Source organism: Poecilia formosa, unplaced genomic scaffold, assembly GCF_000485575.1.
Source record: "Poecilia formosa unplaced genomic scaffold, Poecilia_formosa-5.1.2 Scaffold281, whole genome shotgun sequence".
In the NCBI taxonomy this organism is placed as follows: Eukaryota; Metazoa; Chordata; class Actinopteri; order Cyprinodontiformes; family Poeciliidae; genus Poecilia; species Poecilia formosa.
In genome coordinates, this window is record NW_006800220.1 from 664,473 (window position 1) to 691,038 (window position 26,566).

At 41.3% G+C, this 26,566-nt stretch overlaps 2 protein-coding genes and 1 long non-coding RNA gene across 14 annotated transcripts in view; 2 read left to right on the forward strand and 1 right to left on the reverse strand.

Annotated features, from left to right (window-relative positions):
* Positions 1-1,135: 1,135 nt before the first annotated feature.
* On the forward strand, positions 1,136-17,653 carry plekha4 (pleckstrin homology domain containing A4). Of its 5 annotated transcripts, none has more exons than XM_016681424.1 (24): positions 1,136-1,373; positions 3,433-3,502; positions 3,585-3,683; positions 4,672-4,744; positions 4,827-4,927; positions 6,519-6,637; positions 7,254-7,463; positions 7,546-7,834; positions 8,147-8,206; positions 8,427-8,552; positions 8,897-8,956; positions 9,039-9,119; positions 10,390-10,542; positions 10,632-10,730; positions 10,876-10,984; positions 12,073-12,140; positions 12,688-12,846; positions 12,923-13,013; positions 13,221-13,276; positions 13,660-13,794; positions 13,888-14,292; positions 15,165-15,277; positions 15,365-15,469; positions 15,548-15,640. In XM_016681424.1, exons 1-23 carry the CDS (start codon positions 1,333-1,335, stop codon positions 15,438-15,440), a joined length of 2,793 nt encoding a protein of 930 aa, XP_016536910.1. In that variant the 5' UTR covers positions 1,136-1,332; the 3' UTR covers positions 15,441-15,469; positions 15,548-15,640. The 5 variants fall into 5 exon arrangements, with proteins under 5 accessions (XP_016536910.1, XP_016536907.1, XP_016536906.1 ...); XM_016681421.1 differs by having other exon boundaries at positions 1,142-1,373; positions 13,663-13,794; positions 15,360-15,469; positions 15,548-17,653; XM_016681420.1 differs by having other exon boundaries at positions 1,143-1,373; positions 15,360-15,469; positions 15,548-17,653.
* On the reverse strand, positions 17,362-20,651 carry LOC107838580 (uncharacterized). Its single transcript, XR_001664669.1, has 2 exons — positions 20,448-20,651; positions 17,362-17,740 (listed from the first exon to the last, which is right to left on the reverse strand). It is a non-coding gene; the product is annotated as an uncharacterized LOC107838580 (long non-coding RNA).
* The window catches only part of LOC103151430 (liprin-alpha-3-like), a 34,759-nt gene continuing 27,655 nt past the window's right edge, over positions 19,463-26,566 (forward strand). For 3 of the 8 annotated variants that reach the window (XM_007571478.2, XM_016681427.1, XM_007571481.2), the window contains exon 1: positions 19,469-19,747. The gene's annotated coding sequence lies outside the window, so the exon portion shown is untranslated. The other 5 variants (XM_007571482.2, XM_016681428.1, XM_016681426.1 and 2 more) reach the window with 5 other exon arrangements.

The following is a 26,566-nucleotide window of genomic DNA, read 5'->3' on the forward strand; positions in this document are numbered from 1 at the left end:
TTTTTGGGTTCTTTCTGAATTTTTAAGTCACAATTGAATAAGAATGAACATGAAGTATAATTTTGCCAAGAACAAAACGGACATAAAAGGTCCAGAAGTCGACTTTGTAAATGTTTTACATATTTTTGCTTCCTTATCCTGATATTTGGTGCCATCAAATATCTGAGATCAATATTTAAAAACTCATCTAATTCAACAGTTTTTAAGAATAAATGGAAGATTTAAGATCGTTCTACAACATTTTGAGCTGATATAAAATCCAGACTTTAACTAGGCCATTCCAAAACCTCATTTTTCTGAGCAGTTATAGCTCAGAAAGCATAATATGTTGCTTTGTCAGATATTTTAACCTGACTCATGATGTCAGACAGATCCTATTTAGATGAAAAACAGAAAAAATAAACATTTTTCAAAGAACTGCATTTGACTTGTGATTACTTATTAATTGAAACTGTATGTTTTTCATCTTAAAGAACAATTATTTCTTTATGTAACTATTCCCATTCGTCTCTTCCTGAGGTTCACATCAACATTATTATAAGAATAATTTACAGACATTCCTAAAAAGACATAAATATATCTCTTAAGACACAAAGTAAAATTAAACACAAAATGTAAATCAACTGCTTAAATTACAAAGACATGAGAAAAAAAACTCACCACACAAACTGTGTTCAACCATAACAGAACATAAAATATACTGAAAGAAAAGTACATCAATCACAGACCATAAATATAAATGGTTGATATTAAATCATTCTCCAATACAGAATTTCTGTAAAATTTACATGATCAACCATCACTGTCATTCCAGAAAGCAACATATTTCAAATTCATCCAGTCATAACAACCCAACTTTGGTTCTTTTTTCTTCATTTCTGATGATTTTGGTATTTAATGGTCAGAAATATAAATTTAAGAGGCAACGACTGACAGACTGCACACATGAAGAGGCAAATATTTACATTTTTATTGTCATGAAGCTGTAATATTTGATTATTAATTTACTAAGACAGAGAGCAGCTGTTTTATTGTAAATTCCTGAGCCACAAACCCACACAGAGCGAGCGGCAGAGAGGCGGTCAATGTCAGGGTGAGAGTGTGAGGGAGGGAGACTGAAGAAGAAGAAAGACGGGACTCACAGAGAGTTCAGTGTTTCAGCACTGAGGAGCCTCAGCGGAGGTAGAGCGTTTCAGACTCAGTCAAAACAAAGTGCAGCAGCAGCAAACAGAAAAAGCTTCACATGTGAACGATTAAAAACGTATTTACCAGCAGACAGAAGGCTGACCGGCGCCGGACCTGACGGGATGCTGTGAGGAAGAACGCCCAGCGATGGAGATGAAGGACGGCGGCAGGCGGCCGCAGATGCTCAGGTAATCCACCTACTGAACATAAACACTTTAAAAACGGGAGATTTTAAAGAATATTTTAAATGAAACCTCATCAATAAAGGATTATTTTTTGTGTCTGGATCATATTTAGTCAGATTAAAAACTTTTTTCACGTCTGCATGTTGGACTCTTACATCTGTAAATGAGAAAATCTCCCAGCTTTACTGTCGAAGCTTCACTTTGATTTTATTTTGACATTTGAAGCATCAAGAATGATGGAGATTCGCCAATGTTTGGCCAAGAGAGAAAGCTTTATTTTCCAGCCTTTAACCGTATTCAACATGCTCTGTGTGCGTCTTCACATGATGCGTTCGGGCATCACAATGCCCACTCTGTGTCGCACACAGACCCCCATTTTTCCTCCCCTCCGTCCCTCTTTAGCATTTCCAGTCTTCTCCTCTCCCAGCCGGAGAACTTGCCTGATTAAGGAGAAGATTTTCCAAATATTTCACAACTCCCACACAACCGGTGGCTACAAAGTGGTTAGCTTCTCCTCGCCTGTCTGACAAAGAGCCGATTGTCTGGTTGGTCGACCCAAAGCCTCCCCGGTTGGGGACTGTGGTCTGGGCTCACAAAGGCTCTGGATGCGGCCAACCTTGTCAGAACCTCGTGGTCTCCCGTGAAGCGGGTCGGGTTCAGTGTTGGGTTTCTCTCGTGATGTTTTTATCTTCAGCTTCATCTGTGGCGATGTGTCACGAACCAGGAAGTCTAAATTTAAAACCGGTTTCAACAGGTGTGACCCAGAAAAACTTCTAAAGAAGTACTTTTCTAGATTCGTTAATGTATAAACCAAAGGATATGTAGAAATGGAAAATAATTTATGCATAATTAAAAGAAACTACACTGTAAAAACACAAAATCTTACCAAGTATTTCCGGTCTAGTTTATAGTGCAAATATCTTAGTGCACTTGGAATAAGACTAACTAACTTAAAATAAACTTTTCAGCAAGATATATGCTCTTGTTTTGGGTAAATAATTCATTAATATTGATGAAAAAGTTTTAGTTTTATTAGCAGATAAATTCACTTAAAACATGGGAGAAATGTTTTATTAAAAGTGAAAATAATCTGCCAGTGGAACTAGAACTGGGTTGCTAGGTAACGGCTGGGCTCGGCTGGGCTTGGCTGGGGTTGCTAGGTAACGGTGCCAGTGGGACTAGAACTTTTTTTGTCAATATTAAGGAATTATTTACTTAAAACAAGCCTCTGTATGGAGCTATAAAGCTGCATAATACCTTGCTTTTTCTGTGGTACAAAATTCGGACAGGTTAAGAAATTTACTACACAAAAATAAATAAATAATAAAATAATTTATGTAATATATGTGTGTGTAAATAATTTATGAGATCAAGCTGCATTAGGTGTAGCTTGAGTTCAGGAGTTTAAATCATTTAGGATTTATTTACTTAAAACCAGCCTTGTAGCTACAAACCTACGTTTAAGTTAGTTTTGTCTTATTTCCAAGTGCACTAAGATATTTGTACTCGAAACTTGACCAAATATACTTGGTAAGATTTTGTGTTTTTGCAGTGAAACACCAGCAGGCTGCATGTCTGACGGGAATCCAAACCCTTTAAAACCCTGAATGTCCCTCCACTCCGTGCATGTGTTCACGTTTTGGGCCCTCTGCCGTTTGGCAGCGCCGTCCTTTACTTCCCCCCCTGCTGCCAGATTGGTTTTCACGCTCGCGGCCCCTCCCTGTTACCATGGAGACGCAGCTGTCACCTGTCGCTGCCATGCCAGGGATGCGCTCCGGCCGGCTGACGGCTCAGAATAGAAATGTGGGAGAGTTCCTGGTGGAAGTGGGAGAGCAGGACGCCGAGCCAGCGGCCGAGGGAACGGACAGTTGACCGGAGGGAAAACGTCTCAGCTGGGCGGGAATGTGGAAAATGTGTGAGTGGAAGGGAGTGACGGACTGTTGGTCCAGATATTAGTCAGAACTGACCCACTGCAAGCTCATGTGTTACTGTCGACTTTTTATTTTATCTTTGTTTTCTGCTTAAAACTGTTATTTTCTTTCATTTGCTCATTTCCTTTAAGGATGGACGACCAGGACAGAGTGAGCCAAGCGTCCAGTGTGGCTACGATTTCTTACTTTCCTGTCATTAAGGTTTGTTTTTATTTATTTGCATGCATGATTTGTTGCAGAGAGCAAACAGGAGAATCAAAATGTCTCCCTCCAATTTGAGCAGGAAAGTGATGGGAAGGTGCAGACGTTTGGGAAAAGATGCCAGGCTGCTAAAAGAGACCCCAACTGTCCGGTGGTCATCAGAGGCTGGCTCAACAAAAAGGTACGTCTGGGTCACGCAGCGCTGAAAAAACTATTTATCCTCTGTAAACTTTATCACATAATGTCAAACTGAAAAATAAAACCTTAGCAAGTATTTTTGGTCCAGTTTCTAGAGCAAAAATCTCAGTGCATTTAAAATAAGACAAAAGTAACTTACAAAAAACTTCCTTACAAGTAAGATGTAGGAGTTTGTTTTAAGTCAGTAATTCCTTAAAATTGGTGAGAAATGACCAGATTCACTGCAGATTGTTTTACTTCTAACCAGGCATTTTGTCTGGCTGTAAGTGAAATAATCTGCCAATAGAACTGGAACTTTTTCCATGGCAATTTTGCGAAATATAAAACTTCAATGCAGTCAGAAAACCTCCTCACTGTAACACGAAAAGTTTTATCAAAAAATGTGATTTTTTTTCCCCATTAAGCCAATTTATTTTTGTAATTCCAATTTGTGCAAATATATGTTCCAGTTATTATAAATCAATGACAGCCTTAATTAAAAGAGCTCAGTGTTTCAGCTGTTTTGCAGTTTTTTTTAAGTTTGTTCCAGATTAATGGAGCATAAAAACTGAATTTTTCTGCTTCTCCATGTTTGATTCTTGTATCAAGAAATAGAAACAAGAAAAAAAATGATTGAAGTAAAATTCTAACAAAATGAAACAAGCCTTGCAAGATGAAGCCAAACTTAAACTGTTGGTTCTTCATGTAAATATGTTTGAACTCACCACTGGCGGCAGCATCATGCTTTGGGAAGCGGAGGCTTTTCCTCACCAGGATCCTGGAAGTTGCTCAGACTTGAACAAACTGTAAGAAACATGAGATTTCTGGAGAAGTTTAGTTAAGTTTGCACCACTCTGTTGGTCTGTCGCATAAAAATCCCTGTAGAAAACACAAAGCTTCATAAAATGACAAAATCTGAAGAAGTTAAATAAATGTGAAAACTTTTACAAGGCGATTTATCTTCATGCGTCTTTGACTCGCTGCTCCTGCAGGACAGCTCTGGTCTGAAGCTGTGGAAGAGGCGGTGGTTCGTCCTCTCCAACTACTGTCTGTATTACTACAAAGGTAGGAAGCAAAGCGCCTGAGCTCGGTGCCGAGGTTCTGACCCGCATGTCTTCTTCCTTACTGAAATGCTTTCTGTCCCCAGACAGCAGAGAAGAAACCGTGCTGGGAAGCATCCCGCTGCCCAGCTACAAAATCCTGTTCTGCACGCCGCGAGAATGCAAGAACAGGAAGTTCACCTTCAAGGTAGCAAAAGCTTCGTTCCTCACAGCTACACGGATGTCAGGGAACGAGATGTACAAGTTCAGGATTATGAGAAACGAAAGAGATGAGAAACGAGTCGACAGGTTGGTTAGTTTAGATCAGGGTCACCTGGGATCAGGCTGGAAGCTGCTTCATGGGTTCAGAGCAGCGCCAAGGGCGATGTGTTGATACAGACACACATTTTCTTCCTTTATAACAATAATACATCTACATATTTATGATTACAAGCTGCCTGATCTTATTAATGTTAAGGACTATCACAATAGTTATCAGAAATGATTTACCATGGCAGCTATGGTTAATCGTTATTATGGGATCAGAAGTTCAATCTGTGATTCTAATTAATCAAAAGTCTGACAGAGAGCTGCACTGTAAGTACCTTCAGATTTTCCTTCAAGTAAAAATAGTTTTCAGGATTTTTTTTTATCTAAACAGGATGTCGCTCAAGCTCATGTGTGAGTCACGGCAGGTGAGCCGATACTTTTGGCAATATAGTCTAATTACATACCAGCCTAAAGAGTAGATGTCATGATTTTAGGAATATTCCGAACCCACATGCAGCAGACACTCAGGAGAAAACTGAAGCTTTAAGGGTTTTATTCAGTGACGGAAAAAGGTGATGTGAGCGGAAGAGGCTTGGAACTGCAGACAGGTCGGAAACGCCGGGGCTGGGTTCGGGGCCCAATGAGCTCCTGCTCAGGGGAAGTGAGGGAGAGGAGAGCGACTCGGTGCGGGTCGCGGTGCGGGGTCCTCCAGGGCAAGGAGATCCAGATCCCTTTCAACGGGCTCGACTGGGTCCGGATCTGTCTGGGTCCAGGGCTCGATCGAACCTGAGGCGAGGAGACGAGAGGTTAAAACAGGCACATATAATAATTCGAGGCTTTCAGATGGCTCTTAGTTACCACAAGGGTCAACACTCTGGCGTAGACGTGTCGGCTGGAGGCTCCTCTTATAATCCCGGAACTGATCAGATAATCTGCAGGTGTGTGCAGGCCACCCCCGCAAGGTGGAGCGTCAGGAGAGGGACTGAGGGGGCCCCCTGGTGGTGAGCTGGCGGCAGCACGGAGACGGAGGGCGACAACAGTAGAAGGTTTCAAAGATATTGCAGTTGGTCCCCATAGGGATCCTTGTGGGACTCCAACAGGACATGGGATCAACCCTCATGAATTCAGGGAGAGGCTACAGGGATCCGTTGGGTAAATAGTCGTCTGAAACATTCATCTGTACGACTCTCCATTAGCCTGATAAATGGCCAACCAGCAGTGCCCAGCCTGACCAGGAGCAGCTTGTAGAGGATGTATTTATTGTATGTGGATGAAAATGGTTATGGGATGTGCTGCCAATCTGGCATTTGTGTTTTTATGTTGTTTTTTGTTGTTGTTGTTTTTTGCTTGTATGCATTTACTTATGGCTATTGTTCTTTCTGGATTTGCTGTTCTTACTGTTCTACTGCAGTTTTTGCCTCTGCTTCCCAGACAAATTTCTCCTACGGGAGACTAATAAATGATCTTATCCTCCAAACACACAGCATTATTCAGCATAGAGGTTTTATCCGCCGTTCCTGTGAATCCAGGTGGTGCACCAGGGGATGCGGTCATATTTCTTCAGCGCCGACACTCAGGAGGACATGTTGGGTTGGGTTCGAGCCCTGAGCCAATCAGCTGCGATGGAGCCAGACACCACCATGAACAGGTATGACGCAGTTCAAAGTTACCATGACGCAGGATGACGCGAAAACAGGCCTGCAGGCGAGAAATGTACGATTATCGTACCAGAGACATTAAAATTATTGTATCTTGAGGGAAATTATGGTCATAACTAAAATAACAAGTCTATTGATGCGCTATAGTCACTCTTGATAGCGTATAGTAGGCATCGCTTTGTGGTGAAAGTACGGAATGGATTCAAAAGCGCACCCACCGTTCCGTTTGGCTAAAGTGTCCGTTTCTTTTTTCCTTTTCGTCACTTGGTGTGGGCGCAGCGGACTATTCAGCCCAGCATGGGCGTTGTTCCGAGGCAAACGCATACACATAGCTCACGATTGATTGGTTGGAGTTTCCAGCCAATAATGCTTCTGTTTCCGGTGAGAGATGCCTTCAGGGTCACAAAAAAACTCTGAAAGACAGTTGCGACAGGCTGATTGCAAACACACATTCACGGGATGGTCAAATTATCGATTATGGCCTTTTTGGGGATTATTGATCGTACATCGCACAGAGGGCAAAATTATCGTACAAATACGATAATTATCGTACACCTGGCGACACTGCACGAACAGCTTTTTATGCAAAAACTCTGATCCGTTTAGGCGTTGCTCGAGTTATCAAGACTTTACGCAGCTTGGTGGCAGCAGTGAGTCCATGGACTTCCCCAGATCGCCCACTGAGGAGGAGTGTCCGCCGCAAAAACACAGGCATGTCAGCAGAACCCTGAGCGAACCGGGTCAGCTCAGCGGGAGGGTGGGGAGGTCACAGTCGGAGCACCGGGGGAGACGGAGCGTGCATTACCGGAACAGGAGGTCAGTAATCTCAATCTCACATCCTATTTGTTTATATGGGAAACTTACAGTTTGGTATTCCGCTTTCTGTGACGCTCCAAAGCCCGTCGAACCGAACCCCCAGCCCACCGGATCCAATCAGGAGAAGAACTGCTTCAAACAGGGAGGACGACTCTTACGATGAAAACTCAGCGCAGGCGGCCATCGTGGGGTCAGGTTCTTTGGGTTCGAGGGGACAGCTGGGCTCCAGGCCCCACACCCCGGTGGGAAGGGTCGACATTCGACCCCACGATGACCCCGTCACTGTGTACTACACACCTGCCTCCCCTAAGCTGGAGTTCAAGTCTGCTCCCACCACCCCGGTCACAGAGAGGTGGCAGAACCTCAGCAAGGTCAGCACTGTTAATGCAAATTACCTTACACTGTAAAACATTACAACGTGGTTTAACTTGAAGATAAAAGTTAAGTCAGCATGAAAAGTGTTTTGGTTTTAACTCATAAATGTAAGTTCATGAAGTTTATTTAACAACAAGAGACAAGTTGACATTGTTTTTTAAGATCATTAGTCTTGAATTGTGAGTTTTAACTTAATGCTGCAGTTTAAACCAAATAATTATTTCACAAAACAGGAGTTATTTGTCCCCATGGATTTAACCGTGTGGTATTTAGTGAAGCTCTGTTGTTTCTCTTTTGTTTCTTCGCAGCCTGCCGCTTTATACGGTTCTGTTCACCACACGCCAAGTGGGAGAAGACCTTTGGCTAAGGTGAAAACATGACAGTGTTGTGCAAAAATAAGCAGCGAAATATCCAAACTAATGTGCAGCAGCTGTTGGGGAGGCTACAGAATAAAAAGCCCAAAATTTTAAGTTGTGTTTACTTTAAAAGCTTCCCATAAAATCATTAACATGGGAGGTTTTAGTCGACAGTTGGTTTAGCCTGATATAAAAAGTTTTTATCTGATTTACATCCTGTGTTTTCCTTCAGAGCCACTCCACGGGGGCAGATTTACTGCCCCCTTTGCCCCCTGCAGCGAGGGCAGCGCATGTTTCCAACCCCTCAAAACAGCCCCGCCAGCTTCACGTGCCGGTCTCTGTGCTTCCGCAAGCTCTGGTACAGCCGCTAGATGGCGCCAAACGCATCCGGCATTTTGCTTACTTTAACTGTGTCTGGAGTTTTTTTTTTCTGTTTTTTTTTTCATATATATATATATATATATATATATATATAATTTTTTTGTTTGTTTGTTTGTTTTTGTTTTTGCAAAGTTGCAACAACGCAAATTTTTAAAAATATTTAAAATATGTTTACAGCTTGCTGAGGCTTATTGCAGCTCAAGTTTTACCCTTTAATACTGATATTAAAGGGTAAATTAATTTCACAATCTGTCCAGAGTGTGTGATATGTAGGATTGTACGTATTTGCGTTTAAAGAATAAGATTGGGAATTGTTTCCAGGCGTCTAAATCTGACCAGAGGGATTTGCAGCCGATACGGCCTCTTGAAAGTGATGCAGATGTGAGTATTCCCAGTTCAGCAGCTTTTATAGATGAATAGTGATTTATCTTAGTGGACATGAGCCTGAGTTTTTCTGCTTCAGGCCGTATTGACGCGTCTGTGTGGGTGTGACAAGCTGCTGCAGTCTCTGTCTGTGGAGCTCACCCAGCTACAGATGGATAAGGTTAGTAATCATCTCCAAATCTAATCAAACTTATTTACAAAGTAGCTTTAAAACAACAAGATTGACCAACATGCAGCACAGCAGGAGATAAGATATAATATTAACCACTAAAATGACTCTAAAAGGCCTGGAAGTAAAAATGTGTTTGAGCCCAAATGTGATAAAAGCATTGATTACAGCCTTCAGAACAAAATAAAATAAAATTCCTAAACTGCTCAACTTGGCTGCTTATTTTCAGGAGAAAGTTCAGTTTTACTCTTAGCTTTGTTAACAGGGTTTTTCTAATAGGTCAGAGGCATTTTAACATGGATTTATTTACAGATTTTTGATCATTATTGAGTCAATAAGTAATATATTTAATTAAATTGAGCGCAGGGTCGGATTAAATAAGTGTTCACTTCTTCACACTCATTTTCAAACAGGAAAGTAGTGGAAAACAAATATTTTTTTCTTGGTTATGCATACACATGTTTTCTCTGTTTTACAGATTGTTGGTTTTTCTTGTTTCTGAAATAAATCAAAATTCAGAAAATCTGGTCCCAAGCCGTTTCTTATGTTAGCCAGACAGTCAAGAAGGGGATCAACAGAGTGAGTTCTTCTACTCAGGGGGAAATGTACCTGAATATGAACAAAAACAGATGTTAAGTTTGTTCTTTGTTTCTTCTAACGGCAGCAGGTAAAGTGAAAAGAAGCAAACATCCAGGAATGGAGCCCTGTGGTTCACCAGAGAGAACGGATCTGTTTATCTGCATAATTTTGTGATATATATGTAAATGTAAAAGAAATGTGTCACTATAATCAATAAATCAATTAATTACGTGATAAATTAAAACAAACTAAATAATTTCCATTTGTATGATTTATCATTTATCTTTTTTTCTCTCTCTCTTTCTACCAAACTGGATGATAAAGTTTTCAGTTTGGTGTTTTGGTCTCAACCAGCCCTTATTTTGAAGGACAGTTTTGTTTACAAAGACTTGAAATGTCTTTTTGTTTTTGTTTATTTTGGATATTTGTGATGTCTTCCAGCTCCAGTGTTAAATGTTCATCAGAATTTAAAGTTTATTGATCTTTCAGAATGTGTTATTGCATCATTACCATTGTGTTACTTAAAAATGGTCTCAATACAACAATATTATCGTTTATCGGAATAACTTTTCAAACAATTTATCGTCCAGCAGAATTTATTATCGTGACTCAGAACTGAGGAAAAACTGTTCAGGTTTTAGTGAGTTTGGGAAATGAGATGACAGAGGCGTTTCTGTTGCAGGACAGCGTCCAGTGTGCGCTGGAGGTGTCCAGGCTCCAGGTGGAGGAGTGGCGGAGCCAGGGGCCCCGGGCCCTGGAGGAGGCACTCACCCAGAAGGCTTTGCTGCAGGAGGAGTTGGTTACAATCCGGGCCAGAGTGTGCGACGTCTCACTGGTGTGTAACAGAGAACAAGCTGTGCAGATGTTTTTGCAGTTTAAATATATAAATATATGTTTTTCTTATCGTGGTGTTTCTGTGTGAAGGAAATGGAGCGAGTGTGGAGTCAGTATGAGAGGATGGAGAGTGAGCTGTCTGTCATCCATTCACACCTTCAACACATCTCCAACTTTGGAATGCCACAGGTAATTTTATGCAACTCTTAAAGTCTGACTGTTATTCTTCATGTTTGGACATCAGCTAAAATAATTTTAAAAACTTGTTTATTTTAATATAACGCTGAAAGATCTGCTGTCCAAACCGTCTCCTGATGTCTCCCTGTCCGATCAGGAGCAGTGTCAGGCTCAGAGGGAGCTGTGGATGATGGAGGACATCCTGGACGGGCTGAAGGTCAATCGGGATTATTTCTGTTTCCTGCTGGGACTGCAGACACATCACAGTAAGAATGATCTGCTGCTCAGACACACGTCTGCTGTCCCTGTATTAAAACGCAGCGGCATTTCTTAGAGCTACTTATTAGCAGCACGAAAATGGCTGCATTTGTTTGTTAGTCCTTTTATAGATTATTTTAGTAATTGAGTAATCTGGTGATTAATCGAGTAATCAAATAAAAATTTGATTAAATGAAATATTGGTAATTTCTGCCATAACAGCTGTATTACTACCAATATTTGTGCATCCTCACAATTACTTTTCTGTAGTTTAGAAAATTCACCTGCAACCACAGTGGCTCAGTTTGTAAGTTAACCTGAACAGAAATTATACAAAAATCTGAAATTATAATCAATTTAATAATAAAGCAACATGCTCACAAAGACACTTCTGAAAAAGGTTTGGAAATGTTGGGAAACCAGAGTTTGGTTTACACTGACACTGGGTCTGACTTCACCCCAGATCCAGCTTTTCAGGCTCAGCTGAGCTGCAGACATGAACAAACCAACCAGCCTGAAGGCGCAGAGCCGATATGGCACCAACGGTTCTCCTACTGATCCAAAAATGAAGGAGAATTACCTCAAAATGTCCAAATCAGAAGACAAACTGATAAAAATGAGTTTGTAATGTTGCATAAAGGTTGCAGCATCTGTCGAATGCAACCATGATGCTCCGAAAACGAAGGTCCCCCTGCTTTAGATTCAGCTTTTTAATTGAATTTCCACAGCAGAATGACACTAAAAGTACCAACAACGTTTTTATATCTAATTTTCTTGTCATTAGGTTGAAAACAATCTGCTTTTCTTTTGCCAATATTAACATCGGTGTCTCTTTTTAAAAAAAAAAAAAGTTTGTTTTTCTCTATATTAAAACCAAAAAGTAGAAATAAAATGGTGGTTCTTTAAAATAACACATGTCCCATAGTAGATGTATATTAAAAATGAAAAATTGTCTTTTATCAGCAGGTCATGTAACATTTGTGTCTCTGAATGAGTTTTCTTTAGCTGGACTGGGGGTAAAAATGGCTCTTTGAATGGTGAAGGTTGCAGACTGAGACAGAAATGGAGTCGTGAACGAGACGTTTTCTGTCTGCAGTGTTCCAGTTTTTGCCTCCTGGACCTCCTGCTTCGCCCCCAGACGGGCTTCCAGTCGGACTGCCAGCAGTAAGACGCTCTGCTCTCCCTGTTTATGCACAACTTCTCTTTAATCTATTCAAGTAGATATTTAAAAACTGGTCTGCTCAGGTAACCTGATGAAGTTCACAGATGTTCTCTGACTAAACCCAAATTATCGATACATTTTTCAGGCATCCTAAGTCAGCAGGACAGCACAGATCTGGTCATTCAGCTCTGTTTTTTGTAAAGCTTTGATTTGTTAATGTCAAATTCACTCAGTTCTGACTTTCATTTAGGAAATATAAAACAAGAGAGCAGAAAAACATTTTAAATAATTGTTTTTATATTAGAAGGAGGCCATGATTGGCTTTTAAGCTGTTTCACATCTGATGTTAGTGAGTAAATGCCCCGAACGTTGGTCCTGAGAACAACTCAAACTTGAAACCTTGCCTTTCTCTGCTCAGCCTTCCTGTTAGTCTTGCTCTCTCTCACCTTTGAGCAGCCTGAAGGAATCACTGACATGTCTCTGGATATCATTGAAATAAAATGTTCCTTCCTCTTACATCTCTGTCGTTATGTAACATCAGGATTTTAGCATTCGGATGTTTCCCCGGTGAGCGTTTCATCAGTGTGTGACAAACGTCTGCAGGATTTGGAGCAGGAGCCGCCGCTGCGCCCTCCGTTACCCCTGGAGCTCCAGGAGAGCCAGCAGGCTCAGGACCCGGGCCGTGTGTGGCCAGAGTCACCGTATGAGGTGGGACTTTTATCACCGTTCATCACCAGAGGAGGCAGATAAACGGCGGTGCGTTTAACGTGTTTCTATGTTTCAGAGAATCTACGAGCATCCTGCTGATCCTGCCGACAGGAGAGGAAACAGCCAGCCTGACCTCCTTAATGTGAAAGCACAGAGAGATGCAACTGGTTGGCACCAACACACACACCAGCAGAAACAAGGACACTTTGATTCTGACGTGTGCTGTGTGTTGATATCTATTAATACCAGCTCTCATGTATTTTTCATTGCAAAATCCTAACCTGCGTTCATCTGGGGAGGATTTTTGTTCCTCTTCTGACCTTAAACCCACTTTCCATGGTGTCTCATGTTGATTATTTGTCTTTTATATTTAGAATCTCAGTCTGGTTCAAAGTGGATCCCACCAGAAACAGCCAACCAGCCAACAAAGGTTTGATTTTTCTTCATTTCTGCCATGATAATCTGTGAAGTGGGCCAAAAGACGCTAAATATAGACGCAGTAAAAGCTGGGTTTTTTCTTTTTTCATTGCAATCACAGCCAAATTCTAATTCTTTAGTTCTCCCATCCTCACTGCAATTAGGGCATGTTGCAATACCAGCTGTAGACAAGAGGGGGCGCCAGAGGCTCATGTTTCAACACAACAGCGGTACAGCTCAGTTCCCCTGCACCCCACCCTTTACTCACAGAACACACACACACACCAACACACACTGCTTTTCTTGCAGTTTTCTACAGAATGCGAGAAATAATTCACCTAAAACATGTTTTAAATCACAATTACATATTTTAAACAGCTTATGTTCTCATCCTAGAAGATGAAACTGAAGATGAGTGAGGCAGAGCAGATTGAGAGGATGAAGAGGAATCAGGAGAGGTTGGCTAATAAGAGGAAACCTCCAGTGGCGACTCCAGGACCCCAGAATCAGAGTTCAGACACAAGACAGGAGGTTAGGCCCACAACATGTCGTTTTTAACCCGATTGAGGTATAAATATATGTGATATTATGTCATAATTTAATGATTCAACTCTAATTTGCCAGGCGCCGTTTCCCTTGAGGGTGACCCGCGTTGTCACAGCTGTGCTGCCCTCCTCGCTCGTGGCCAGAAGAGTTTCTGTCGAGGATCCTCCAGCTGAGCTCGACGCTCCGCTGCCCGAACAAATCCTGCCGGAAACGCAGCAGAAACCGACGGAACCGAGCAAAAAACTCCTGAGCAAACCCGCCAGGGGGCTGCTTACGGAGAGCCCCGACTCAAACCAGGCCGCCCGCGAGCCGCACCAGGATCAGGCTGCAAAAAAGGCCAGCAGGAAACACCCGTCGGCGTACAGGAGCTCCAGGATGGAGCCGCTTTTAGAAGTGAGCAGAGGCGACGGATCAGAGAGCCCGAGAAGTGAAGCTCAACACCTGACGGGGTCAGGAAGAGGTCAAGGCAGCGCAGACGTCAAGGTGAGGAGGGAGACGTCCGCTTTATCTCTGAAAGGGTGGATGAAGTACTGAGCTCTAGAACTTAAGTAAAAGTATCGATACTCATGGTAACAACATACTCCACTACATGTAAAAGTTTACTCAAGTTAAAGTACAATGACGATCAGCCTTTATTGTCATTATACAGAAAACACAACAAAATTAACTTCAGTACAAGAAAGAACAACAAAAACAACATAAGACATCAGTAGCCAGATGCCTGAGGCTCTTTTAGATGAGAACACTGCAAAAACACAAAATCTTACCAAGTATTTTTGGTCTAGTTTCTAATGCAAATATCTGAGTGCACATGAAATAAGACAAAACTAACCTAAAAATAGATTTATAGCGAGATACAGAGGCTTGTTTTAAGTAAATAATTCCTTAATATTGGGGAAAAAAATCTAGTTCCACTGGCGCCGTTACCTAGCAACCCCTGCCAAGCCCCGCCTGTTACCTAGCAACCCAGTTCTAGTTCCACTGGCAGATTATTTCACTTATAATAAAACATTTTCCCATGTTATAAGTGAATTTATCTGCCACTGGGTCAAGAATGTTTTCATCAATAATAAGGAATTGTTTATTTAAAACAATGGGCTGTACATCTTGCTGAAAAGTTTATTTTAAGTTAATTTGTCCTATTTGAAGTGTACTAAGATATCTGTACTAGAAACTAGACCAGAAATACTTGGTAAGGTTTTGTGTTTTTGCAGTGAAAAAATAACAACTTGAGGGGAAAAATTATACCTCACCTACACCTGAAAACACTTAAGAACTAAAAAGCCCAGATTATATTTTCTATCCTAAAATTCCTTTAATTCACTTGATAAACTAAATAAAATCCCTCTGACCAGGCAGCTGAAGGGTCGTCGGCTGCTGACTTTGACCTGACTCCTGGTGTGAGCTCCGAGCAGCGCGAAGCCAAACTCCGACGAGTCGAACGGATACGAGAAAGAGTGATGAGAAGGTGGGTTTGCTTTGGGTGAAATGTGCAGACACGCCCTGCACAGAAGCAAACGTCCACAAATTGTTTGTTGTCCGTTTCTCAGCGCAGCCAGAGAAAGTTCTACGACAGACAGTCAGCGTCCAATCAGGAGGGAGAGGAAGGAAGTTCACCAGGCTCGTTCTGACTCGGCTGAAGGAAAATGGCCGACAGCAGGTACTGGAACAGACAGAAACACAACTAGCAGAAAGTAACTGAGTTATTGACAAATGATTCCCTCTTTCCAACCTCCAGGAAGTCATGGATGTCTGGATGATGTAAGCAGATCAGGAGATCTTCAAGGTTCAACGTCTCAGAGTTGTCATGAAGTTAAATCTAAAAGTCGGGTCCAGACTGAGAACAGAGCACAGCACAGCGGGAGAGCAGAAGCTGCCAACAATAAAAGCAGACGCTCAGCGTCTCCGTATCACATCTCATCCATGACCGTCTACCAAAACGACGGAGCCAAAGGATTCATAAGCTGCAACGATGAAGAGCAGGAAAACCCCGAAGGACTCGCTGCAGAAGACAAAGAGGAGAAACTGAAGTCTTCCCACCTGAGGACAAAGTGGTTCCTGTCGACGAACCAGTGGCAGGGCTTCATACCGCTGCAGATGGAGCCGCTGTCTATCGAGGAGAACGAGGAACCCGACGCCCAGCCGTGCTCTGATGACGCCAACGACCTCAACGAGATGTCGGCGACGGTGACCGAAAGCCTGCAGAAGATGAAGGAGAACCACTCGCTCTTCTACAAGATCGCCTGCGACATCAGCATCTCCGACTCAGACATAAAGAGCGACGATCAAACGTCCTGCAGACCAGAGGAGGAAGAAACGTTGGTCATCGAAGAACCGGCGAGGACCGGCAATGTTGGGACGCCGTCTCATTTAGAGAGTTTGGATGGAAGAGGTGCAGCAGCTGAAAATAAATCTCTGGAGTTAACGAGAGAAATGCAGGACGAGACTCTGGTGGATCCAACATCGGATCCAAGTGAACTAAGTCCAGCAGAGCAATTCGGGCGGGAAGATGAAGTAAAAGTTTCAGAAACGGGAGCTTGTGTCCCGGAGACGGATTCTACTCAGGCACTGGAAGGCCACACAAAGACAGAGGAGAAACACCGTGTGAAGAAAGAGTCAGAAGACCTGAACACAAAGCAAGAGGGATGTGAGGAAACAAAGAAACGTTCCAGAGGAAGTAAAGAGAAGAAGACGGATGAGGAAAACCGAGGAAACAGACGCTCCATCGGTGGAGCGACCGACTGTGATGGAGGAAGAATCATCCGGAGCGCGTCCTTCGGAAAGCCGAGGGTTACGGTCCTCCGGACGAGTTTGTAGATCCAAGAAAAGACACTGTCCCATTCCAACCAACAACTTCATGGCATTTTATTTGGATTTTATATGACAGACCAACTCAAAAGAGGGTATAAGTTTAATTTTACAAACAGAAATCTGAATATTTGACCCCAGAAACTTTTGGTACCTCTGGAAAACCTGCAGAGATCCAGAGCTGAGAGGTGAATCTGTTCACAGGACGACTTTTCAAACAATTTATGGAAGAGTGGTGAAAAGAAAGCCACAGGAAGTCCAATTTCCTCTTGCTAATGCACAAAATGCTAGGAGTGGCAAAACACTAACACCTGGCCATCCCTACAGTAAAACCAGGTGGAGGGAGCATCATGCTGTGGGATGTTTTACTTTCAGTAGGTCAGAGGAAACCTGTCAGATTATATGAAAGAACAGAAGCTGTTAAACAGATTGGTTTCACTCAAAACACGTTAACATGTTAGAACGACCTAGTTAAAGTCCAAAAGATTTTTGGTAAGATTTGAAAATTTATGTTTATGGGGGGGAATTTCTAAATCATGTAGTACTTTGATTTGGTCTTTATCTAAAATCCCAATAAAGCTGAAGCGTGAGGTTGCAGAACGACTGAAAAAGTTCAGGGGGTGTGAATACTTTTCACTGGAGATGATTGGACTGGGCCCAGCTGTGAGAACGTATAACAGCAGAATAATGTATAACCATCAATAAACTTGAATGTTTTCATTTTACAGAACATAAAGGAGGATGTTGGTTGAAATCTGTCACCAGAAATCTTATTTATTCAAGTGAAATTGTGTTTTTTGCAACTAGACAGGTGCAGTCAAATATCCTATTTAAATGCTAACACCTCCATTCCTTTTAATGTATGCGTCTAATACTCACTGAAATTATATTTGATGGCTGTTTTTGTTGGCAACATAATCCTTTTTTTATCGCTGTGAAAACGTGCTTTTTTTTGTATCTCAGATGTCCTGAATAATAACGACGATAATAAAGGAGCGTTGTTCACGCCGCGGCTCCGGCTGCTGTCAGAGCTTCACGTTTCCGCCTCATCGTCTGCCAGGTCCCACATGTGCTATAGGGTGCAGCTCTCCGCGGACACCCGACGCAGAAATACATGGAGCTCCTGCGAAAAAAAAAAGCCTTTGTCACTTTAAATCCTCAGCGTGTCTCAGCCGATGACATCATTGTCTGAGAACACATTACATCACCCCTTCCCAGGCTCCCTCTCTCCCTCACTCTTAAAGACCGCACCACCTCATGTTTACTGAGACACACACACACACACACACACACACACTGATCTACTGATCTGTTTGCAGATGTGATATCTATATCAGCATGCATATTTATGACAGTAGCTGTAATGCATGTGCTGCTGCTGAAGTAAATACGTCTGTGGCTGCATGAAATATATCCAGTTACGGTTTTTGCCACGTTTTAATGTTGCATTCTATATTGTATATTAAAAGAATAATACTTGGAACAGAGTAAATGAGGGTTAATTTCATGCTGTAGAAAAGGAGAAAGATCATTTCGGATGTGAGCTGTTGCTAAAGGAAGAAGTGCTTGGTTTTTTTCACATGGCTCTTTGCCCAGGGCATTACTCTGCTTAGGGGCTCTTGAGAAAACTGAACTAGAGCTTCCAATTCGACTCATTGCTCCTATATTTAACATTTACTGCCACATTGTCTTTAAATATTTAAAGGTTTATTTAACGTGTGAAAACACCAAAGAGGTTTTTATTTAAGGTTTTAAATTCAAAACAAACGGTGAATGTTTTTGTCCTGCATCAGGATGCATTATTAGCGCTCCAAATCAATATCTGTAACATAATATCACGACAATGACGCCTTTTAAATTAGCTTAAATAACTTTTATGTAACACAAGTTTGGACATTGAGCAGATCAAAATAGTTTTTTTCATTTAAAAAATCCCATTTTTAAAAAATTTGTTCTAAAATTCTTGAATCTTTAATTGGTCTAGGTTGCTGTTCAGACACAAAAACTTCCAAATATTGTGTTCTGTATTTGTTGCATGTCATTTTGATGTTGAAATTTGTAGTTTATATTTTTTCCTGATTAGCCTTAAGATGGGAAAAAAAAACATTTAGAAACATGTAATTTAATCAAAACTGGAAAATTTAACCACACTTGAAATGAGAGTAGAAAGCAGAAGTTTCAAGAAAATCACATCCTGGGTCCAGTAATGATAAATATGAACCTGTGTCACTAAAAAGTTATTAATCATAAATCACAGAACATGAATCACTGAAACACAGACAGGAGCATGTTGAAGCACAGTGGAGGCAGCAGCATGCTGTGGGATGGATGCTATGTCTTCAACAGGGACAACAAAACTTATCGCAGATGATCGGAAGATGGAGGTTCACCTCTGACGTAGCAAAAAGCTACAATAGAAAGGATTAGATATATATTGGCCTAGTCAAAGCCCAGACCTGAATCCAAATGACAATCGATCGGAACATCTGTTATTCAGAGGAGAAAGAATATTAAATGTAGAAAATAATAACAAGTAGTTTTCAATTTATTTATATAACGCAAATTCTCAACAAACTACACAAAAATAATTTCAGTCCAATCAAACGGATCCAGTTGATCCCGGTGATCAAACAGAACAGAATCCTCAGTCAATTAATTCTCCTTTTAGCTCACATTTAACGTAACGTGGTGAATTTGACACCATTTTCCTTTTTTAAAGGCAGAATGTTGAAGTTGGAGGAGAAAACTCGGCCTGTATCTGGTAACTGTATATTTAATCAGCTGTTTGATTGGCCAATGACCGTCCGCGCGCGCGCGCCGAGAGCGTGTCGCGCGCGCGTAAATCACAGAGATGCGGAGAATGCTGAGAGGATGTTTCTTTAAGACCCATTACCTCCCGATCCGGCTGAGGGGGAGTCTGTGGTAAGGTGGCGGATCGTCTCTCCCTGCCTGCGCCCTCCGCGCCCCCGCCTCCCGCCTTACATGTGGGGGGGAAATAACGCGAAGGCTACTTTCGGAGAGCGGCGCTCACACCGAAATGGATGGATAAGGGGTTTCTAAAAACATTTTTTATTTATTTTTTAATTCCAGCACCAAACATGGACACTCCAGACTTCCCGCGATGACTGTGGTAAGGATGCAACTTCACACCGCCCCATCGCAACCCAGTTTCTGTTGACAAGAGAGGAAAAAAACTGAGAGGAGATGCAGAAACGGCGCAGAAGAGAAATGTGCACGTACTGGTGAATTGCATTGACTCCGCGGTGTTGTGAAGCCGCGGAAGGCAGGCGGTTCGGTCTGTGCATGTATGTGCGTGTTGGAGGGAGTCTCGGCTCGCATCAGACCAACTGTGCATCGCTCGCTGCTTTTGTCCGCGTCAGGGACTGACAGGTGTGTTGGCAACACTCAGACAGCAGCATTTATTTAGGGCACGCTCCCTTTGCATCCAGTCAGAGAGGTGATGGGTTTGTTAAAGGCAGGGCGGAGGGGAGGAGAGGAGGCAGAGGAGCGGGGCTCCGGAGCATCACCAGGAGATGCCTCTGAATGCTGGCCTACTAGAATGTGTTGCTTGTAATTAATCATGGCTGCAACTAAGCTCTTTGCCACTGGGAGCCTGGCAATTACACCACCCAGTTCGAGCTGCCGCTGCCTCTGTGGGGTTGTTGTTGATTGTTGCTGGTGATGTTTTATATGCCGGACCAGAACCGAACCGGACTCCGGCTCCTTCCTGTCGTTTAGTGCAAGGATGGGCAGGAGATCCCTTAGTTATACATCCAACAAGATTCCCATAGGGACGGAGTTTTGCGCGTGCGCGCTCGTGCGCTCCTCACCAAATGGTCTTTCCTGCTTCCATCCAGACATGGAGGTGCAGCAGATCAGTCGACATGTCAGCTGTGTGATGTTCCGGGATCCAGGTGCTTCTCATTCCAGCCTCCTCAGCCCGTCTGCCCGCACCGCTTATTGATTCCAGTGATGCGTTTCTGGCCCCGCAGGGGCGCACCGCTCCATGCTGGGGGGAGATGGGGGGCGGGGAGAATGGGGGCTGATTATTACTCGATCTGCTTCTATTGAAATGCGATTACTACCGCATTTCAGGCGCACCGTGAACGTGATTTAACGTTACAGAGAGAGGCCGCCTCAGTGTGCAGCTTCCTGCTCGATCCCCCGCCCCAGTAACTGGTGGAGGAGCGTGTTTTTCTCTCTTTCTCTCACCCACCAAGACACACACACACACACACACACACACACACACACACACACACACACACAAATGCACAAGCAGCAACATCACAGGCACAGTAGACGCTTTCCTTCTCACACACAAGGAGGATTTAATGACATAAAGTTCTTCTTAATAACAAGACCTGCTCTGCACAGCTTTTCTGTCAACTTCTGGGTAGGATGCGACTGAATGTGATGGTGATGGTGATGGTGATGATGGTGATGGTGATGATGATGGTGATGGTGATGGTGATGATGATGGTGATGGTGATGGTGATGATGATGGTGATGGTGATGATGATGGTGTGGGCAGCTATGCCATAGAATCACATGTGCTCACCCACAGTCAGAAAAACATCCATGTTCAGCAGGAAGCTCCACATTTACATTAAAACCACAAACTTCTGTTTCTTACTGGGTTTTTATGTGACAGATAAACACAAAGAAGTGAATAATGACATGATTTTAAATTTTTTTAGCAAATGAAAACCTTAAATTTCTGGTGTGAATTAATATTAATTATATTCAAAAATCATAAAAACTGGCTATTGAAAAGCCAAAAATGTCACTAAATAGATGCAAATATGTATAGATGTTATATTTGTTTAATTCATTTCTTATTCTGTACCTTTATTTTGTGTTTTTTATTTCTCCTGTTTTTAATCCCTTTAACACCAACCTGCCAAAGGGATTAGAAATGGAAATTAGCCAAAATAAAATTTTTAAATAAAATTTTAACTTTTAGGAAGTAAAATCACAAAGTACAGTAAGAATTTATACAAAGAACAAAAGAATAAGAAACACAGTAAAATCATCACATAAAACCTCGGGATTTTGTTTTACTCTGAAACCCCTAAATAAAATAAAAAAACTACAATCACTTGCTTTCAGATTTCAGTTCCTTAGTAAATTGGGTTCCTGTGTATATAATTTAATCTCATTATACTATATATTACCAAAGGTTTTGGCCTATGAATCCAAATGATTAAATTCATGTGTTTCCAACACTTGAGTTGACTGGTGTGTAAAGCCCAGACAGGATTACATGCTTCTACATGTAACACTGTGATGTGAAGCCATCTGTGCACTACGTCCTCACTGCTAAATTTGGTTGAGTCCATGGGAACGATCGCAACGACTCCACACAGTCAGTACACCTCAAAGCAGGGGTGTTCAAAGTGCGGCCCGGGGGCCATTTACGGCCCTCTGAACAATTCTGGGGCGGCCCTTGATCACATTTAGCATAAATTTGGTTTGCTGGTTAAAATCTTAAAATGTACAAAACAAAGTATTCATCCAGGGTTTTGCTTTGAATTTAATTTATTTGTAATGGGACCAAAAACTGAGAAATAAACTTTTCCTGTCGCTAAAAAGAGACAAAAAAAAAATAACAGAAAAAGATGAAAAATTTTGTTTATGATTTACTGTTTTGTTTTTTATTTATCTGGCAAACCCGAAACACCCTTTTTTGTTTTCAGTCAACAAAGAACTACAGATATCTGACTGCTTTGCTTATTTCATCAAAGTAATGTGTGTTTAGTTTATTTAGCAAGGAAAAATAACAAAATAAAATTGTTTTTGCGATTATAATTAGAAATATGATAAATTTTGTGGCCCTCAGAGTTGCAACTCGACATTGCCATAAAGTTTGGACACCCAGGCCCTGAAGCGTCATGCGGCCATCAAATTAGCTCAAGAACAGGAACAGAGATTTTTAAAAACTGGGTTTTATTGCTGTGCAGCTTCGCCCAGGCCTTACATCACATCAGATGCTTTGGAGTGAAGACTGGAGCGCTGAGGCTTCCTGTTTTCACCAATAAATCCTGCCTGAAGTCTGGAGTCTGGGTTTGGGCGTTTCCAGGAGAACGCCATGTTCCTGCCTGAGTTAAATGTAAAGTTTGATGTGAAGGGAATTATAGTGGGGCTGACCTTCAGGTTAGCGATTCGTCAGCACAACAAGACACTGTGGCTGCACCAATCGATCGGCTCCGATTTCCTTAAAACTTTTACAAAAATATGTTGATTCTGTATTTGTTATAACTGTCAAATGTGACAGTGTACTGACAGGTAATCTGATCTCCTCTTCCTCCATGAGCTGCTGTCAGCATCTGAAGAAGCGCATCGATCCCAATCAAAGATCGATTCGTTTTTAATCTGGCAGTTATTGCTGCTCAAAGTGCTAAAGGTGGAGAAACAAGTCAGGGTTCCAAGAAAACTGTTTACCTGCCATCATCAGTGGCTACGCTAACTAGCCTTAGCATTGATGGCAAGCTATGTTGTGGTGAACCAGCTGTAGCGGGATGGGGTGAGCATGAGCTTGATTGACAGCGCTAAGACCCTCCTCCTGGCTCTGACTGGTTGTTTTTGACTAAGTGGTATATTTCAGCAGTTGGTAGTGGGAGCACTGGCAGAAGGTCATTTTTTTCACAGATTATCAGTCACAACATAATGACAATTTTAACAAATATGTAACAAATCTGTAAAAGTTTGATGCTGCAGCTTTAAATTTGGGTGAGCAGAGGTTGGTGAATAAATACATGTGAAACTGATCTTATCTACGGCTGAAGATCAGCCATGGTTTGCATCAGAGTGATGATCACGTCTGCACATGTTAACAGTCATCAGACTTTTGGAAACTTTGCCACTTTGTCACAGTATTTAGTGAATCTCCAGATAAAAAAAATCAGTCAAAATCTGAATTGGCAGGTTTGGGCTTTTCTAAAGATCATTGATCAGCCAGAAAACTGCAATCAGTGCAGCCATACTTTGGACTATTTCACATTTCCAACATTATGGGGACAGTTTGGAGAATGACCCTTCCTGTTTCATCAGCCCACTGAATTTAAATGGAAAATATAAGCCAGGGTTTATCGTCCAACATCAGTGTCTGACCTTCTAAATGCTCTTCTGGAAGAAGGGTAAAAAATTAACACTCCTTAAACTTTTGGAAAATCTTCCTACAATAGTTGAAACATAAATTTGTAATTTCTAGTTGCCTTGAACCAACTAAAAAACCTTTTTAAAAACAAGGATGCTGCTTAATGAGGACACTTCAAGTTGTTGTTCTGTCCTCCACTGTCTCTCTTTCATTACACATCCATAAACACAGAGGTCATGACCTCCCAGCTGACGCTTCACTCCAAACTGCAGCCTGCACAGTAATGTTGGTCTGAACTGATTCAGCTTAGTTTTCCCAGGGAAGCCTCGTCACTCGGCACGCAGAGACACTGAGAAGAGTTAGCATGAATGCAAAGCGTTGCTAAAAGGCCTCTTACACCGTTTCCCTGTTTGCAGCCTGTTTTCCAATGAAGTGCTTATGCAACAATCAGTGAATTCGGGTTTATTGAAAAGGATGAAATATCTTCTTAAAATTATTACTTGAAAGTCCTCGTCAGATTATATCAGATTGCTAAAGCATCTTCTTCTCCTCATTAGAGCAGCAGAAGAAAACTGTAAGGAAATGAAGATAAATGAATTCATTTACATACATATAAATATTCATAGAAGGATAATGGACACTTTTAAACTCTAGTCGACTCAAAAAAATAGTATCTCCAGTAAATATTCCAGCTTCAATGTGAGAATTAAATGGCACTCTTTGCAGTAAAGATGCAGAAGTCAGCTGAGTTGTTGTCTCTTGGAGACCTAACAAACCGGCTTCCTTCTGGGGCTTTAAAAGCATTCTGGTGAATCCAGTCAGTCTTTAATTCATCATACTGGTAAATAATGGCGTGAGCATTTTTACTCTTAAATACATTGGCCTCAGCGTCACTGAGCTCCAATTTCTCTGACAACTAGACTGAGAGTGTTTTATAGTTGTAAATTCAATTCCATTGTCTTAAAAAAGGGCATTTTTAAAATTCTGATCTATTTCATATGTAACATAATTTTGGAAGAGGTTTTGTAAGTTTGGTGCTTTGGTCTCAACTAAACCCTTTTTTTGTTCACAAAGTCTTTAAAATTAATTGTATTTGTTGTTTTGGTTATTTATTTTGTATATTTAAAATGATTCCAGTTCCAGTGTTAAATGTTCATTAGATTTAAAGTTTACTGATCTTTCAGAATGTGCTCTTGTATTATTATTTTTGCCACTACCATAATATCACTTAAACATGGTCTGAAAACAACAACATTATCATTTATCGCAATAACTTCTGGAACAATTTATTGTCCAGCTAAGTTTGTTACTGTGACTGGTTGAGTTTTTCTCCAACTACTTTCTTGTTGAACTTCTCAGATGCATTTGGATAATGTTTATAGATATGCAATACATCCAAATAAATCACCAGGCTGAACTCCTAGAGTTGTCCACGCTGAGTTTTCCTAACACTCCCAGCAACAGAAGCACAGGCTGCTTTTAAAAATCAGCACTAAGCTTTTTTTGTTGCCAGGAACGAAATTATTATAACTAACATTGCCAACTTGCGGCTTTTACAGATCAAAGACCTCTCCTGCTTTTGATTTCCCTTAAACCATTTCTTATTCATTAATCCCGTCACATTACAGAGCTCGACTCAACATCACGTCACTTCTTTCCTCCTCAAATTCCCCTGAAGGCTTCTGGGAACAGCAGACGCTTTAAAAAGGGAGTCAACTATAAAAGCATAACGTAAGCAAATGTGGGAAAATCGTGGCAGACAAAGCTGCTGATTGCTGACTGTGGAGATTATATTGGAACATTTTTTAAGTAATGGGTCCAAATATTGTCACTACAGTCTGCCTGCAGTGAAGTCAGATGCTTCATAAAAGGACTTCTCATTAATTTTAATTAATTTCAATAATACTCTGACTCAACTTTAAAAAATATTTCTTTTAATGGAATTATTAGAGCAAAATTCGGATCAATTTAAATGTAGTATATTTTATATAACATCATTTTAGAAGAGGAAAAGATAAACAAATAGAAATAATGATATAGAAATGAGCTTAAAAGGTTATTATTATTCTGTTGTGTCTTTAAATTATACAAATTATGCCTTTAAATTATGGATTTGCAGTGAAGGCTGTCAGGGAATGGGGCTGAATACAAATGCACGCCACACGTTTCAGATTTATTCCGGTACAGATTTATGAAAATCATTCATTCCTTTCCTTCCACTTCACTGTTATGCATTTCTTTATATTTGTTCTCCGCATAAAATCCCAACAAACTCCACCAGTTTGTGGCTTTAATGAGGGAAAAACTGGAAAAACGTTCATTGCAATTGAGATACAGACAGCAATTAACATGTAAACTACATTTGTTTTTTAAGCTGAACTTATGGCAGTCAGCTGTTTTTACAGTCATCGATTGGCTGTCTCGTATTTTTGACTCAAGTTTTTCAGAAACAGATTCTCTTCAGTTTCACTGAGACGTTTCTGAAGAGAACAACCGCCAACACTGTCCTTACTTTTTTATACGTAGAAAAACTCCCAACTTCTCCAGAGTTCGCATTCCTTTATGCTAAGTTTAGAGTAAAAACACCAAAGCCATTTATGAACTTATTGGGGATTTTTTTTTACAGTGTCATATTTTATTATGAAATCTAGTCAAACCAAGAACTGCAAAGAAGAAAGGAATAAAAGTAGGAAAAGCACGATGAAGGAGGGAAGAAATGATGAGAAAGGGAAGAGAGGAAAGACAGAAGAAATATCAGGACATAGGGAAGAAGGTAGCCTGAAGTGACCCAATTCCGATTTATTGCCTTAATGCAGTGCTTCTCAATCCCCCCTGTCCTGCATGTTTTAG